This window comes from Theropithecus gelada, chromosome 8, assembly GCF_003255815.1.
Source record: "Theropithecus gelada isolate Dixy chromosome 8, Tgel_1.0, whole genome shotgun sequence".
Lineage (NCBI taxonomy): Eukaryota > Metazoa > Chordata > Mammalia > Primates > Cercopithecidae > Theropithecus > Theropithecus gelada.
The window spans coordinates 16225280-16244020 of record NC_037676.1 but is presented as its reverse complement, the minus strand read 5'-3'; the positions used below and the strand labels follow the sequence as shown (position 1 = coordinate 16244020).

General features: G+C 39.7%; 1 protein-coding gene across 9 annotated transcripts in view; it reads left to right on the top strand.

Annotated features, from left to right (window-relative positions):
- The window catches only part of MTUS1 (microtubule associated scaffold protein 1), a 159093-nt gene that overhangs the window by 110713 nt on the left and 29639 nt on the right, over positions 1–18741 (top strand). For 8 of the 9 annotated variants that reach the window (XM_025393347.1, XM_025393349.1, XM_025393344.1 and 5 more), the window contains 2 exons: positions 7639–7853; positions 17349–17415. In XM_025393347.1, the coding sequence (XP_025249132.1) occupies positions 7639–7853; positions 17349–17415 (282 nt within the window). Of the gene's footprint in view, positions 1–7638; positions 7854–16096; positions 16324–17348; positions 17416–18741 lie in introns of those variants that run through there. The other variant, XM_025393353.1, reaches the window with a different exon arrangement.

Sequence of the window (18741 nt, the reverse complement as noted above, 5' to 3'; positions counted from 1 at the left end):
TACATTGGGAAGGAATGTGCTCAACTTTAAGTATGGCTTTTGTATGCTTAATATGTTATTATTGCATTTATGGATGTATTATGGATTAGGAGGGCATTTATTCATGTACCGTTAGGGTGACAGTAAATAAACTTCAGTTTCTCTTGTGTTTTTTGTACCACAAAATGTAGACATCAGTGAGGCCATATTAGAAAGCTTCCATTAAAATACCACATATGTTAGAATTTGCATGTGAAAAGATAACATTTAGGCTTTTGTAGAATGCAGAAGAAATCAAAAGGACCAAGATGAAGAAGAATGTGAGATGTAGCCTTTCACTGCCCCTTAGTTATCTTACTGTGAATCCAGATTCTTCCTTTCAGCCTCCTTGAAGGCAGTCATGAAGGATTTTGCTGGACTCTTGCCACATAGACAAGCGTTAGCTAAAAACTGGTATTACGAATGGTATGATGCTGAAATCATTTTGCTGTGGATTGATTCCAAGCTTCGGTAGCCGTGGCAGTTTTCGAGCTGTAGCTTTGCCGTGACATGAAGATCTGCACTTTTGTAGTTACAGCTTTCTGTTGAAGAAGACAATAAAGTGTTAAATGGTAAGTTTTGTTCACAATAGGTAAGATTTTGGAAAGTTTTTTTTTTTTTTTTTTTTTGACCGAGTCTCGCTCTGTCGCCCAGGCTGGAGTTCAGTGGCCGGATCTCAGCTCACTGCAAGCTCCACCTCCCGGGTTCACACCATTCTCCTGCCTCAGCCTCCCAAGTAGCTGGGACTACAGGTGCCCGCCACCTCGCCTGGCTAGTTTTTGTATTTTTAGTAGAGACGGAGTTTCACTGTGTTAGCCAGGATGGTCTCGATCTCCTGACCTCGTGATCCTCCCGCCTCGGCCTCCCAAAGTGCTGGGATTACAAGCTTGAGCCACCGTGCCCAGCCGATTTTGGTAAGTTTTTAAAAGTGAGATGTTGAAAGAGACCGTATGTCCTAATCTGACAAGTTTCAGATAATTAGAGTTTTATTACACTAAATTACATTTTAACGTGGTATCCACTTTCACACACAAATGGAAAGGAAATAATTATGGTTTGGAGTTGCATTCATAATGGGAAGGACACCAGTGTTTTTCATCAAGAGACATTGGAGGAACATGGCAAGCTGTATATAGTAAATAGTTGTTTCATTAGAACAATTTATTCTGGTTAATTGAGAATTACCCTATAAATAAAGTAATATACTTTTTATGAGCTTTAAAACATCTTTCAGAGCTATGAATAATATTTTATTAATAATGTATGCGTATTATTTTCCTAGGAAGAAACACAACAGGTGTGATTTTAAAGATATCTAATATTGAATGTCATATTTCTGTGTTTAAGGAAATACTTTGGGTTATTTTAGTACACAAGGGTCCTTTTTATAAACATCAGCAATTATGTGGCTCTGTGGAAAATTAAGACTAATAGAGCTTTCTTTTTGGGTGAGAGATTTGCCTTTTTTCTCCCTGGTGACCTGAGTCCTAGGCACCTCTCTTCCAAATTGCTTGTCCTTAACTGCTTAGTATTTTGAGAATGATGTTCTCTTTTTATTTATTGCCTGTATTACAAATATTTCTAGTATTTAACTGGCTATTTTAATTTTCGTTTCTGTTGTAAGATAGTCTTTTTTTTTTTTTCTTTTCCTTTGGGAAGACACTGGGTAGTGGGATTGCTGGGTTGAATGGTAGTTCTATTTTTAGTTCTTTGAGGAATCTCCATACTGTTTTCCATAGAGATTGTACTAATTCACATTCCCACCAACAGTGTATAAGCATTGCCTTCTCTCCACATCCTTGCCAACATCTATGGTTTTTTGACTTTTTAGTAATAGCCATTCTGATATGAGATGGTATCTCATTGTGGTTTTAATTTGCATTTCTCTGATGATTAGTGATGTTGAACATTTTTTCTAATGTTCTGCTTTTGCATATGTTGGCTGCTTCTCTGTCTTCTTTTGAGAAAAGTCTCTACGTGTCCTTTGCCCATTTTTTATTGGGGTTGTATTTTTTCTTGTTGAGTTGTTGGTTTTCCTTATAAATTCTGAATATTAGATATTTGTCAAATGCATAGTTTGCAAATATTTTCTCCCATTCTATAGGTTGTCTGTTTCCTCTGTTGACTGTTTCTTTTACTGTGCAGAAGCTTTTTAGTTTAAGTCCCATTCGTCTAGTTTTGTTTTTGTTGCATTTGCTTTGGAGATCTTAGTGATGAATTCTTTGCCTTGGCCAGTGTTTTTTCTAGTCCGCCCCCGCCTAGGAATTTTTATTGTTTCAGGTCTTACGTTGTAGGTCTTCAATCTGTCTTGAGTTCATTTTTGCATGTGATAAGGGACAAGGCTCCAGTTTCTCTCTTCTCATTTTCCCAGCACCGTTTTTTGAATAGGATGTCTTTTCTCCGTTGTATGTATTTTTGCTGACTTTGTCAAAGATCAATTAGCTGTAAGCATGTGGCTTTATATCTGGGTTCTCTGTTCTCTTCCATTGATCTATGTGTCTATTTTTAGACCAGTGTCATGCTTTTTTGGTTGCTATAGGAGGGAGGCAGTGCCTTCTTAAAAGTATTTCTGAATGTGGTGAATTTGTGTTAACTCTTCTTTGAGTTAGTAGTCCATTCTAGGTCCATAAGAGTATGAGAAATTTGCTTTTTTCCTGCCAGCTATGTGAAAAATAGTTAAGGGCGAGTTTGGACTGTTGCTTCAGGAAAAAATTTTATAAGCATAATTAACCCAAACAGGAATTTTTTATATGAATATGCTTTCTGTTCTCTAATCTGCTTTTAATGTGAAGAAAAGAAGTAGAACCCTTTTTCATATAATATGAGCTATTGCAACAAATTCTACCAATATAGTAATGAAAAGTTTAAATGCTGAGGCATTGTAAGTCCTTCTCCCACCCCCCAAAAATAATTGGCTTGGGTAATTTTTTTTTTTTTTTTTTTTTTGTTGAGATGGAGTCTTGCTCTGTCACCCAGGCTGGAGTGCCGTGGCACGATCTCAGCTCACTGGTATCTCCGCCTCCCGGGTTCCCGCCATTCTCCTGCCTCAGCCTCCCGAGTAGCTGGGACTACAGGCGCCCGCCACCATGCCCGGCTAATTTTTTGTATTTTCAGTAGAGACAGGGTTTCACCGTGTTAGCCAGGATGGTCTCAATCTCCTGACCTCGTGATCCACCCGCCTCAGCCTCCCAAAGTGCTGTGATTATAGGCGTGAACCACCGCGCCCGGCCTGGCTTGGGTAATTTTAAATGTCTAAACACTGTGCTTTGCTGAGCTTAAAATTGTCCATTTTTGGTAAATGCCGTATCTACCTAGAAATAGCAAAAATATTGTATGTCTCCTGAATTATTACTGTTACCTCTTTTAGAGTAAACAGCTAATGAAGGGAACACTGGAAAACTTTATACGAACGTAAGCTAATAGTTGACATGAATGATAACTTTAAAAAACTATATGTAAGATTGCATAGGCAGGATAAGCACCTGCCACCAGATGCTGGGGAAACCCTGACTGAAGGAACTTGTGTGTAGGTGTCCCTATGAGGACTTTTAGATGTGTATGATTAGATTAGGCAGAAGGAAGGGAGTTTTCTGTCTGTCCACGCTGCTAGCAGGGATGAAGAGACCCCTCACTAGCCTCTGAGTTCATAACCTATGTTTTGTCAGCCCCACAAACATCAGTTTTTAATGCAATACGTTGTGGAAAGCACATACCATCCGGTCAGTGACTGTCACCTTTATACAGATGGGTTGAGATTTGGAGTTGAAGAGGTGAGCACTAGGGAAACATGAGTCAGCAGAGATCTTTGGTGTCTTTGTGGCTCTCTGAGCAATAGCACCCTCTTATGTGATACTTCTCCCGTCCCCCAGAGCACCCGAGCAGGTGCACACCCACCACAGCAGCGCCCTCATGGTAGATTTTAATAAATGTATTTCATGAGTGAGTGAGTAGGTCAATGAGTATACACAAAAGTAGACAACATTTGTTTCCAAATTCTATGTTTAGTTTGTGTTTCATGGAACCCAAGGCAATCTCCCTCAGTAGGTCTCCTCTCTAACTGGATTTTATTAATGTGAAAAGCCAGCAGATTGCGGAAATGTGTGGCTTGTTTGACCTAGAACGGATGTGTCCTGAGCTGCTAGTATGTGGTGATGGTTAGTCCATGTCTGAATGGGTAGGTTTTTTTTCTCAAAATTGTTTTTGGTCTTGGGATATGGAGGACTGTTTGCCTAAGTGACTTGAGCCTGAGAAACGGGCATCTTCCTCTTTAACCAACTACTTTCTTTAAGAAGATGATGCATGACTTCATTGCACTAGTTTTAAATTTTATTAAATTGAGGTTTCTGAGTAGAAAGAACAAAGAGAGCCAACAGTGTTATCCAGCTGTTTTCCAGATGAGCCAATATCTTTGGTTCTGGCCTTTGTTTTCCTGATGGAGGTCCCCATTTCATTAGAATGAGTCCCAGTAAGGCTGGATCACAGCTGACGATGGTAATTATCTTGTTGAGAGAAATCTGAATCCATGTAGAAGTTAACATTTAATTTTAAGATTTCTGATTAAATTGATCCTTTGAAATCAGAGCGTGTTTTGTTAATAGGTAACAATAAACAAAATAATTTATACTTTTGTATAAAAGCTTTATTATCAAAACAGTAACATGCTGATAAACGAGGGTAAGGGCAAAGTTTGGCTGATATTACGCTAATTTCACATAAGTAATGAATCCTGCAGGATTTAAGGGAAACCCCTGGCTTTTCAGTACTGTGAAGTACCTGTTGGTGAGCCTTGGGGCTTTGAGCATTGTTGGAGATTCTTGCATCATCTCTGATCTGCAGCTGAGCCAGGAGTGGGGAGAGAGTGGGAAGCATGTGGAAACTGGGTCATCAGCTGGCTGCCGTGTGGTCACACTTCATCCTTAGGGAGCACAGTATATGGAGCGGAAGATTGAGTGCACAGCGCGCATTTCCAGCTCCACAGAGAGGACAGTCTGTGTGCTCATTTGCTCTCATTTTAAAATTTGAAGACACGTACTCTTAGACGAATACATAGTGTGTTCTTTCCTCCTTAATCATAAAGCTATTCTGAGTAATCACTAACAAACCCTGTGTAATGTTTAGATTCCTGTGTAATTTCCCCAAGGAAAAATTCTACATAGACTATTTCCTTGATAGCTAAGTAGTACATAAAAAATGTATGTCCTCGAATTTCACTTTAACTGTCTTTTAAAAGTAATTTTGTTTACTTCTTATATTTAACTTTTGAAGAGGTAATATATTTATCCCATGGTTAAAAAGTATAAAAAATTCTTCAGGATAGTTTTTAGCTATCTGATTCCTATTACCTTCTCTTCAAAAGTAAACAATGTTAGTACAATTACATGTATTCTGTGATATTTTTGTTACGGATTTATGATCAAAAAGCAAGAATCTTGAATATTTCTCCAAAATATTAATATAAAAGATTCACCTGTCAGATTTTGTAAATAATTTTAAACTGACAGTCTTAAAGCTCTGAAATTGTGTTTAAAATAACATTCATTAGCATAGAAATTCTAGAAAGAGAGCCAAATGTTATTCAGGACTCAGGAAATGATAAAGCAGTTATCAATAAATGAATTTTTAAGTAAGTTTTAGTAGGACATATACAAATGATATCAGGAGAATGAACTTGTGTCTATATTTGTTGCAGTAAATTCTAGATAGTAAAGGATCTAAAAATGTTTGTTTATAAAATTGTATTAACACATAGATGTTTATATGTAGGTTTGTTAAAATGAGTTATCAGATAGATAATGGGCTTATATGTATTAAAGCAAGATATTATTACATTTGTTGCATAAATATTTATTTTTATATATATCATGTATTACATCACCACCTAATCCACTTTCCAAAATGTGTGGGAACAGCAGAGGCTTGGCATTAGAGGCCTGGGTTCTGACTTTGAATCTGGATTCCCATAGGAGTTGTTTACACCCAGGGAAGACCATTCACACTTGTGAGCCCCCTCGTCCCCCCTGGGGTCATTGGGAGGATGAAAAGAGAGGGAAAGTGAGAACACGCTGTGATCAGTGAAACACTGTGGGATTATTATCACCTGTTACGTGACAATTTCTAAAAACATCTAGGAAATGACATAAAGAATACTAATCTCATGGTCAAATATTTAGATTCTTTTTTCATCAATAAGTGACTAGTAATTTGTTCGCCCTTCAGGACTATAATATATTAACTTGGCTATTTTCTGCATCTATGGAAGTGACAATTATTCATAAGCTACTATTAATTGCTAACAATAAAGAGTAATGGATAAATACTTCCTCTCATCAAGTATTACAAAGACACAGTGAAATAATGGATATTGTAGTCATTTTAGAACAGAGAATTATCAATATTAATACAAATATGAGTTATTTAACCATGTAATACAGCCATAGAAAATAAGAGCCTTTTTTCCTGCTTTTAACTTAGAGTTTATTCAATATATTTACCCATTTGTTCTTAGAACATGAGTACTGATGTTTCTTTATTTTTCTTTAAGCAATCACTGTAATAGTTTGCCTCTTCCCAAAAAATTAGAGAAAATAATTACTAAATTTCTTTACAAATTGTCTTAGATTTATTACCACAAAATGTGGATGCCATAATGAAAGACTGTTGGAATAAGGAAAATTTTTTTTTTTTTTTAGTTTCTTTTGTCTTTTTTTCCAAATTTACATTTGTTTGGATTACTTGGCTTGTTTATTTCAAGAAGCTAAGCAATTCATTTCTTATTTTTCCAATTCTGTTTGATATTCAGAATGACTGACACATTTGAAATGGTTCCAAGACTGAACAGTTTTTTATGTAAAACAGGGTAATTCCCAGGGCACTATAGCGCAGGAAGGGAATAATCACTTAGCGTGGCATTTGGGTTGGATTTGGAGTGTTAGCATGCGCTTTAAAAAAAAAACTGTGGGAGCCATTATCACTACTTGGGAAAAAAGACCGACAAAGCTTGTGTTTGGCAGAAAATGGAATAGTATAGTCAAGAGTATAGTACTCGTAGCAGTGAACTTAAAGAGGCAAAATCTGAGTGTTTTCAATGTATGTTATGATTTATTAGAGATTAGGAAATGACTCATCTGCAGTATAAATCTGTGTAATGACTAGGCCATCATCAGGGAAAAGATGAGGGATTTGTAGAAAATGTATGGGAGGAGAGAAAGGCATTTAATTAAATGTCCAGTGATTTGTGTGTTTCTTTTGGCATATGAGATCAGAAAAGTCAGGCTTCTCGTCAGCCAAGGTTTCGCTACCAGTTTAACTGGAAAATGAGAAGCTAGGAGAACAGAATCATTTTGCACACAGTTTTTGTGTTTCTGGGTTGCCAAATCTATTTACGTTGTGTTCCTAATTCTCTGTTCCGCATAAATATTTTAAAGTCATAACTGGTGGCCACTGTGTTCGTGAATTCCAACCATCTAGATCTCCGATTCATTCCACCTCTCATCCGTGTGCATTCCTTACAGGAACATAAATGCGTTTCCATGGCTTATCTGGTTGTTTTTGAACCCATGTGGTGGTGATTTTAAAAATTAACCTCACCTGTCTTTGTATCTATGTTAATTCCTTTTGCAGTTGAAAAGAGCAGGCAGAAGAATCCCCGAAGCTTATGTATCCAGACGCAGACGGCTCCCGATGCACTGCCCTCTGAGAAAACACGTGAATTGGCGCAATATAAAACAAAATGTGAAAACCAAAGTGGATTTATCCTGCAGCTCAAGCAGCTTCTTGCCTGTGGTAATACCAAGTTTGAGGCGTTGACAGTTGTGATTCAGCACCTGCTGTCTGAGGTAAGGATGTGCATCCTAGAAAGAGCCTTTCTCCTCGAGGTCGGGGGAGCATGGGGAGGGCTTGATCATGCGCTCGCCCTGGGAATTTCTAGGTAAATGATGGGAAAGATTAGGTGTGATTCATCACATTACATTTTTGTCAGTTCACCAGATAACCTGAGTCGGTCGCTAGAACCTTGGCATGGAAACATTTTCTCACTTCCTTTTTTTACCCCTAGAGTCTGTTGGTTAGAATGGCAACAACAAGAACATAATTTCCTGTTACACCGCTGTGTGCCTCTAGACCTAAACTAGCATTAGCATTTTTTTCACTTAATTTTTCTGTTTGTCTATGTGTAGCTTTTCATATCACACTTAGTTTAATGCTTTGAAAAATGAGGTTTGTTATATTTATGGATTCAAGAGCACTTTTCAGAAAGAATCCCCAGATATGATTCTGGGAGTTAACTCAAAAGTGAGTTAACTCAAAAGTGAGTTAACTCCCAGAATCATATCTGGGGATTCTTTCTGAAAGTTCCATTTATTCCTAAATAGTCCCTGTGGTGCAGCAAAAGCAAAGCGGATTTGCGGTGTTGTTACTCTTCCCTAATATTCTTCAGGGATGTTACTTCACGAACTGGCTGAAATTCATTGAGAAAACCAAGTTTATATCAACATGTTACTGACATAGCAATAAAAGCTGTAATTATTTCAGGGGGAAACTGATCAGAGAATATAACTTGAGCTCCTTAGTTTTTAATCACAGTTTTCAAGACGGATATACATGATAACACAAAGGAAAAGGAAAAAACAAACACAAAAACTGGCCACGTACTGTGGCTCATGCCTGGAGTCCCAGCATTTTGGGAAGACGAGGAGGGAGGATCGCTTGTGGCCAGGAGTTCAAGACCAGCCTAAGCAACATAGGGAAAACATAAAAATTAAAAGCAAAAAGAAAACTGTTCAGTTTGGCTGTTCTATAGTTTCGTTCAGATCAACAAATCTGTCCTGGTTTCATACAGAGGCCCCTGTGATATGGCTGCCTGTTTAGGAAGCAGGGAGAGAGAGAAGTGGATGAGACTCGGTCTGTGCCTTGGAGAAACTATCAGACTAGTAGACAGTTTCAATGAATTCTTTTTTTTTTTTTCCTTTTTTTTTTTTAGGAAATCTCGCTCTGTCCCCCAGGCTGGAACGCAGTGGCGCAATCTCGGCTCACTACAACCTCCGCCTCCCGGGTTCACGCCATTCTCCTGCCTCAGCCTCCTGAGTAGCTGGGACTACAGGCGCCCACCACCACGCCCAGCTTATTTTTTGTATTTTTGGTAGAGACAGGGTTTCGCTGTGTTAGCCAGGGTGATCTTGATCTCCTGACCTCATAACATGCCCACCTCGGCCTCCCAAAGTCCTGGGATTACAGACATGCGCCACCACAATTGGCCTCAGTGAATTCTTGATGAGTATTTTACAGCTTTCTCCAGATGTTTTTTTGTTTTTGTTTTTGTTTTTGAGGGCAGGATGGGGACTACTTAGATTTTTAGTTATGGTAATAGTATATGGTATTTTTGTTTGTCTTTCGTTTGTAAGAAAGGAACTCAAGAGTGTGTTTATATAACCAAGTAAGCTAACTAGAAACTGTATACTATCAAATGTGGGGAACAATTAGTTTTTATATTTAGAAGTAAACCAATTATTTTACTATGTCCAGCCTAATAGCTCCCATCCTCAACTATTTTCTCTCCTTTATCCTCCTCGTGATGTCAGTCAAGTCCCGTGAACTCTCATTCCACAGTGTTTCTCCCGTTTCGATGTCTTCGCGATCCCCACTCATGCCCTCCTTGCTCCGACCCTGGATAGCTGTCCACTAGATTATAATAGCAAGTTTGTTTTTTTTGGTTTTGTTTTTTATTGGTATGGAGTCTCGCTCTTTCGCCCAGGCTGGAATGCAATGGCGTGATCTGGGCTCACTGCAACCTCCGCTTCCCGGGTTCAAGCGATTCTCCTTCCTCAGTCTCCTGAATAGCTGGGATTACAGGCACCCACCACCATGCCCAGCTAATTTTTGTATTTTTTTAGTAGAGACGGGGTTTCGCCATGTGGGCCAGGCTGGTCTTGAGCTCCTGACCTCAGGTGATCCACTCACCTCGGCCTCCCAAAGTTCTGGGATTACAGGCGCGAGTCACCACGCCCAACCTGTGATAGCAACTCTTTAACCAATCATTAGGCTTGCACTGTTTCTCCCCTATAATCCATCCCAAGCACTGCTGACAGCTTCCTCTTACGAAAGCATCCCATGCTGCTGATTAAATCTTCCAGTGGTTCTCCCTTATCTATAGCTCATCTGTCCAGTGTGGTAGCCACTAGCCGTATGAGACTGAGCATTGGAAATGTAATCCATTGAAATGAGATGTGTGGTACGTGTAAAATACACTTGGATTCCAAAAACTTAGAATGAAAACAAAGGATATAGACTATCTCATTAACAATTTTTATATTGAATATATTGAAATATTATTTTGTATATATTTGAGTTAAAATATGAAAATTAGCTTCATCTTTTTCAACTTTTTTCAATGTGGCTACTAGGAAATTTATACTTATGTAACTCACATTGTTATTTTGTTTTGGGGAGACTCTGGTTTTTAACTGGGACTATAAGGCTTTTTATCATTTGGTAACTACTGCCCTTTTTAATGTTATTCTCATGCCCAGATGCTGTAGCCATACATAAAGAGATGGAGGAGAAGCAAGAGGGATTTGTTGAATACTAGGTCGGTGCAAAAGTAATTGAGGTTTTGCCATCGTGCCAAAAGCCGCAATTACTTTTGCACCAACCTAATATTTACTAAGTGCCAGATACTCTTTCTTACCTTATTTAAATCCTCACCAAAGACACGAGTTGGAAGTTATAAATAAGAAAATTGAGGAATAGAGTTAAGTAATTTACCTGCTATCAGACAGCTAGCAAGAGGAGAACCAGGACATAAACCTAGGTCTAGGACGCTATCAACTAAAAATGTCCTGTAAACTTCCTGTACTTCATCCTTTGTTCACATATCATTACTGGGCTACTGTCCTTGCCCCCAATACTTACATGTTCAGATCGGTTTTACAGCAGCATCACATCACCACTTGCATTTAATTTACATAGATCAGTATACAAACAACTAAAATAAGAAAAATGCAGGCCAGGCGCAGTGGCTCACGCCTGTAATCCCAGCACTTTGGGAGGCCAAGGCAAGTGGATCACCTGAGGTCAGAAGTTCAAGACCAGCCTGACCAATATGGTGAAACCCCATCTCTACTAAAACTACAAAAATTAGCCGTGCATGGTGGCATGTGCCTGTAGTCCCAGCTACTCGGGAGGCTGAGGTAGAAGAATTGCTTTACTTTGAGAGATGAAGGTTGCAGTGAGCCAAGATTGTGCCTCTGCACTCCAGCCTGGGCGACAGAGCGAGATTCCATCTTAAAAAAAAAGCAAATTAAATGAAGAACACAAGTCCACCTTGTATGCCCCCCACCCCCAGTGAACGAAGAAGGCCCAAGAGTCAATTTGAGATGAAAGTCAGGAGTTCACCCTTCCTTCAGGTGTCTTCTCAGTCCCTGAACACCTCTTGTGGCGTGAGCATTCTATACTCTCCGTGATCTTAGTGTTTAAAGACACTTTTCCCTCATACAACCTGGCCTCTAAACAAGCTGAGGCCTTTATCAGGTGCTCAGAGAGAGAGAGTAGATCCAACACTAGAGGAAAAAAAATTCACCGGGTTGGATCTACAGAGAGATGCATTGTCCACAACATGGCAAGCTCCTAGTGACTTTCCCAGACACTCGTACTGTGTGTGAATTTCACCTTATACCTAAATTCAGGTCCTGAAACCCAAGGAATTGTGACTGCACTGAATATAGCCCTAGAACCTGCTTTTTTTTTTTTTGAAGACAGTGGCTTGCTCTGTCACCCAGGCTGGAGTGCAGTGGTGCAATCTCAGCTCACTGCAACCTCCACCACCCGGGTTCAAGCAGTTCTCCTGACTCAGCCTCCTGAGTAGTTGGGATTACAGATGCCCACCCCCATACCCGGATAATTTTTGTGGTTTTAGTAGAGATGAGGTTTCACCATGTTGGCCAGGCTGGTCTTAAACTCCTCGCTTCAAGTGATCCACCTGCCTCAGCCTCCCAAATGCCTGCTGGGATTACAGGCATGAGCCACCATGCCCAGTCCAGAACCCACTCTTTAGTGAATGATTTCCTGGCCTTCTAGATCTGTGTTCTGTCCACCTCTGGATTCCAGGAGCATATATGCTTCTCTTTCATTCTCTGCACTATATTAGAGATACTGGTTTAATGCTTGTTTTTGCATTTTAAGATAGGAAATTTACTGAGGACAGGATCTGCCTCTAGTTCTTTATTATGAAGAATAATAAACAACACAGTGTATAGGTAAGTGAACGTGTGAACAGAGAGAATGGAATTCCAGATGTAGGATGAGCATAAAGTCTTATATAAATGTTCTTTGTTCTCTTTATTTTATAATCAGCAAATATTTACTGATTGTGTAGTGTGTACTGAGTACTATTATAAAACAGTTGGAGGCTAGGCATAGTGGCTCACACCTGTAATCCCAACACTTTGGGACGCTGAGGTGGGCATATCACTTGAGGTCCGGAGTTTGAGACCAGCCTGGCCAGCATGGTGAAACCCTGTCTCTACCAAGAAATACAAAAATTAGCCAGGCATGGTGGCACGTGCCTGTAGTCCCAGCTACTTGAGAGGCTGAGGCACAAGAATTGCTTAACCCAAGAGGCGGAGGTTGCAGTGAGCGAAGATGGTGCCATTGCACTCCAGCCTGGGTGACAGAGTGAGACCCTGTCTCAAAAAAAAAAAAATATATATATATATATATATATATATATATAAAATAATAAAAATAGTTGGAGAACAAAAATCTTGGGCAAAGTTAAACAATTTTAAAAACTCCGTTAACCTTTTAGTTCCCATTCCCATTACAGAAGTATATATACTGTGTTTATACACAGACACACACACACATATATAAAATACATATAGATACACATTGTATACATATATAATGTGTATGCATTTTGCATACATGATATGCCTATACATTGTAAGTCTATGTATTTTTATATATGTATAATATATAGGTATTTTGTGTGTATGTGTATATATATTTTGTTATTGCTAATCTTTTGTAAATGGCATTAGAGCCTTAGATTATGGGTAAAAATGATGGATTAAGAGAATCTTGCAACTATCATGCTTTTGTTGCAAGTCTACTTAATAACTCTAAGTTTCCCACTGTAGTAGCAGACATACTTCATTACATATCAGACATTCTGATGTCTCATGAATCGGAGAACTAATGTCACACTCTCTGTTCCTCAAAAGACACACTAACGTTACTTTAAGTTTTTTTCTAATTCTTGGTTTATCCTTGCTTAGACAGTATTCTGCGCAGACAGCCAAAGTGAACAACAGTAGTGATGGTAGTAATTAAGCTTCTTCATGAAAGGGTCTTTTGGGTGGGTTTCTAGGTAAACTTGAACTGGTCACCCTCCCCAAACCTCTCATTCTTCAAAATGCCTCCAAATCTTTTTTTTTTTTTTTTTTTGCAAGTGGAATTTTACCTAAAGTAGCACCTAAACAAAGTTGAATTTTGAATGACACTAGCAGTAAAGTTGTCTCGGAACAAAAAAACGTAGATGCATTGAGCAAATTCGCGGTGTGGGTGATGGGGAGGAGGTCAGATGCAGCACATGTCTGAGCCATCTAATGTGGCTTTTCTCTGCAAGATCCTGTGGGCTGTTGATGCTACTCAGTGGCTAGCAAAAATGCGGGCACGCTGATGGGACGACAGCCAGAGACTAAGTGCCTGTGTCCCAGGGACTCCTAATTCAATTATGGTGAATCCATTTTTTTTTTTTCTTGGAACATTTCGTATATTTAATGTATGAGCATAAAGGCATCTTTATATCCAGATTTCCACCTTTCTCTTTTTTTCACATTGTGTGAAATTCTGCATGTTACAATACAAAGAGAATTGAATCAACCTATTATCTGGACGGTTAAGAGTTTATTCTCTAAGACAGAAACACTGATCTAGGAGCAGCTGAGTAAAAAGAAACAGTAAATCAGTATCTAAGGGACATATAATGTATTTTATCATCTACAAGTAAAGGGTAAGTACATGTAAAGGCCAAGCTATCAGGGAGAGTCAGGCAGAAACTAACATGTAGCATGTGTCTGTTACAGTATGGGCACGGGGGTTAGCATTTCACCTATGGATTGTATATAAAGCCCTTGGTTTTCTTCATTACTGCTTCCCATCCGATGAGGTCATCTGCTTTGATCAATGACCAAAAGAACTGAGCCTGGATGTTCTAGCTCTAGGTAGGCCCCGTGCTTCTTGAAGGCAGGGACCATGTCTTAAATTTCTTTTATATTTTCACAGCATCTGCTATGAAAAAATGCTAGATTAATTAGTTTGAAGTAATAAGTTACCAACCGATTTAGAAGGGTAAATGGTCTTTCTGTTCATTTGGGGGAGGAGGATATATTGTCTATGATATTTAGCATTCCTAGAAGGTTTATATAATGAGTCAGTAAAGAAAGTCCTGCATTCCAGAGAAGGTGGTGTTGACAAGCATGTGGAGGTGAGATATGCGTGGTCCGGGTGACTTGCACAGGAGAGAGGCTGGGAGGCTAAAGGGGAGGCTGGATGCTTCAAGTCCACAGAACTATGGTGAAGTAGTTCATTTGTTTCGAATGCACTCAACGAGGCTTGTTGTGAGCAAGGGAGTTTATATATACAAAGAATATGGACTAATAATCTACCAGCCCTCTGAAAGGTGAAGGGGTACTTCTGATAGTCCAGGAACGGGCTAGGATCAGGACTAGTGTGGAGATAGCACTAAAAGAAAAAGTGCAATGGATTCAAGACACATTACAAGGGAAGAACTGTGTGACTTTTGCACAACTCATTTAGGCAAAGAGTGAAAGATGACCTCAAGGTTTTCCTGTTGCTGTTACTGTGCCTGACAGAGGTTGGAAGATGTCAGTAGCTTCTGAGGCATTAAGGACAGGACCATGGAGTACAGTGGAGTTGAAGTTTGGGGAAATGTCGACATGCTTGGTGAAACTCGCTTTCCCAAAACCCCCTTTAATAAGTAAAAAATCATCTGGTGTATTTCTGCAACAGAACATAATGTTTCCACAAAATTGTTCTTTGAAATTATACTAACTATAATTTTTAATTTTTTTCATCTTCCCATAGTTTCCATAAATTTGAAGAATGATTTAATTTTCTTGCCATTTCTTCCTTCTCTTAGCAACTTGGCTAGTACTGAAAAGTGAATTTTAAGCAAGTTCACCAAATGAGTTTCAGGATTGCTTCTGGGGAGTTAGTAAAGCTGTCTTGTTTTTCCTGTTACTTGAGTGGCAAAGCTTCCTGGTATTTACTTGAGGTAAATTACTAAACAAAATTAAGTCTTAAATTTGTGACATGAGGAGAGAAGTATATATGATACATATTTTTATGTTTTTCTTCCATTATTATGCAGGCTGATTTTCCTCACTTAAATTTCTGCATCAGAAAACCAATTACTTGTTAATTTAAAAAACTCAGACTCATTGGTGATTTCAAAACAACTTAATACCATATTTTTAAAAACCCAAACATTTAGAATACCATTGAGGCCAGAAGGTACTCAGTGAAAAGTGTCTCTTAAATCCCAGTCCCTGCTGACCACGCTTCAGTGCTGGCGTTTAGACTTGATGTCCTGAGCTGTTACTGAGAGGTGAGAACGAAGTAAAAGTTAAAAATATATGGGATCTCCAACTCTGCAGTCAGCACTTCGGACTTATTCTGAAACACCGCTCATTTCATAATGCCATTTAAAATTCTAAACGACAGCACGCCCCTTTCCTTGCTCTTCACCTAGTTCATAACCTCATTTAGTATACGCGTTCTGAAGAATAAGTTTCCCTTTTCTATTAGTAAGTGTCATCATCTAATGACCCCAATTAGAGAGGGGAGGAAAAAGGCTCACAAGTCTAAAAATAACTCCATTATCCATGCAGAGGGGGTCAGTGTTTCTTCCCCCCGTTGCAGCTGATATTTAACTAAATGGCAATCGATCAGTCTAATGCCTGCCTCTCGTTTTTCATAAATGAAAGGCTGTGGCTTTAAGTAATCGCAGGCTGCCTGTGCCAAAGGCAGAAGCTGCAGTATCAGCTTCTGTGAGTGAGGAATCCGAGGCGGCACGGTAACCTGCAGGACATGAAGTAAGACGCCCGAGGGCCAATGGCACGCCTCCTGCTAGAGCTTTGAATGTAGACAGACCCGACTGGTGGGTGGCGCGGCCACCTGTATGCTTCTTGGACGGTGCGAGGGGTGGGGGGACTTGGAGACAGAAGCTGGAAAATGGGCTGCCCGAGCAGCAAAATGTGCCTCTATTCTCCATGTGCAGCACCAAGGGTAATTAGTATTTGTTTATAGTGCTTTTCTGGAAGAATGTCAGGACTACTGCAGAGGCTGTCTGGAATTCGGGGAAAATGCTTGGAATGACAAGCAACTCTTGCCTGCAAAGGCCAGGTCTCATGATCTCTGCAACGCTGTGATCAGGATGCGGTGGGAGCTCCGTCTTGGGTGATCCTCGTGAGGGCTTTTTTCAGTGAGCTTTGAAATTCTTCATTTTTTTTTTTTAGTTACTCCCTGGTGCTAGGGAATCTACCTTTTAAGGAACTGTATGTAATTACTGTATTTGTGTAAGTATGTGTGTATGTGTGATTGCCGTGAGTTGCTGGTAACTTGAAAATGATTCTTTAGCTCAAGGTTGATAATTGCTTCTCTAATACTAAAAACAGCCATCTGGTTTTCTTTGGTTTGTTTCTCTAACATCGATTTGGAATTATCACTGATCCAAAATATCGTAATCCTTAGAAAATGGTATGTAGCTGAAAAAAATTAGTTTAATTTTGTCTTTAAAGGATTATCTTTCTGCTGCAGCTTTCTAACAAACTTTTTATCTTTCTTTTAGAAGGGTTGGCATTGTAACGAAACTTTTTTATTTGCAAATATAGGACAAAGTGCATATATGTGCCTGTGTTTAGAACATTAAATATTTATCTTAAACTGATTAGATGTTTATTGCCCTTGGAGGAGGAGAACGCATTACGTCTTAAGTACAGTATGCATTAGCCGAAAGGTTCTATGGATCAGCAGTGAAGCACTGGCTCAAAGTAAATATTTCTAAATGGGCCATTCACTGCCTCAAACCAAAGTTGCACTGGGACCTGCAAAAATACAGATTTTTGAGTCACGAATTTCCTTAACAACTAAGGGACGACTGTGTTTCTTTTAACAACACAAATTGTTAGTCTAAATGATTCATATCTTGGCTTCCCAATAGTGGGTCTCATTTTCCTAGTGATAACAAATGTGTACCTTACTGAAAGGGACCCTCTTGAAAACATGAGTAACTTGATGTGTGTTTTCCGCAGCGGGAGGAAGCACTGAAACAACACAAAACCCTATCTCAAGAACTTGTTAACCTCCGGGGAGAGCTAGGTAAGAGCTTTTCGTTGTTGTTGTTGTTGTTAAATTTTATGGGACAAGGGGAACACTGGAAAATGTGGTTGTCCTGTCTGCATTGTGGCTGGAGTTGCATGCTGGGAGCTGTTGGCACTCCCTGTCTGGTATCTGGGCAAACACTTACTATCGACATTTCTTTTGAATCTTGGCAGCTTGACCTTCAGTTCACAGAATTCCTGGCACTGATCTGACTAAGCCTAGCAGAACTTCTGATGAGCAAAACATTTCTCTTGCTGAAGAGAGGGACAGAATTACTTTTAATTGTGTGAATTTCTGTTAAATAATGTTGTCATTTTTTTTTTTTTTTTCTGAACCACTTTTCATATGACAGTAGTGAAAGTTTCCCCTCTTGATAAACAGTAAATCCATTGTGCTTCCACGCGTTGGTTTGTGAGTAGTGAGGATGAAGTTGAAAGGATACTGTCTATTAGGGCAACCTGGCTGAAAAAGGTACATTCTGTGTTAATCTTACTATTTGGAGGGGGCTGATGGTGAACCACCTCTCCGCTCCACAGGAAGCCCCAGGTCTCAACACCTGCCACCCAGCCCTGCAGTTTCCAGGTTGCACTCTTATTTTAGTTCCAGTCTTTCCTGGAAGTCCTTAGGGTTCATGGAACAGACATGACACTGCCTTTGCTTTGCTTTGCTTTTCTCTTTTCTTCTTTTTCTTTTTCTTTTTTTTTTTTTTTTGAGACAGAGTCTCGCTACGTCGCCAGACTGGAGTGCAGTGGTGCTATCTCGGCTCACTGCAACCTCTGCCTCCCGGGTTCAAGCGACTCTTTTGCCTCAGCCTCCCGAGTAGCTGGGACTACAGGCGCACACCACCATGCCCAGCTCATTTTTGTATTTTTAGTAGAGATGGGATTTCGCCATGTTGGCCTGGATGGTCTTGATCTCTTGACCTCGGCCTCCCAAAGTACTGGGATTGTAGATGTGAGCCACCGCGCCCAGCCAACACTGCCTTTTCTATGTCAACTCCTATCTTGGAGTGAACTGACTGCTTTGGGGTTCCTCTTTCTGCCCTGGGCTCCTCAGACTAGAGAATCAGCTTCTTGCTTCAGCTTCAGCCAGTTCTCGAGCTGATCGTTCTAGGACTGATTTCCTTGTCCTTTGCGTTTTTCGGTGTGTGTTACGGTCTCCACCAAAAATGCCCAGGTATGTTGTATGAATAATGCAAGGTAACAACCAGAGAAGCAAATTGTGTTCACTCAACTCTAGGAGAAACTGCCCATTTTTCTTTTGGACAAGACCACACTGCCAACCTGATTTGCTGGATTTGAACACTTAATTCTCCCACCTTCA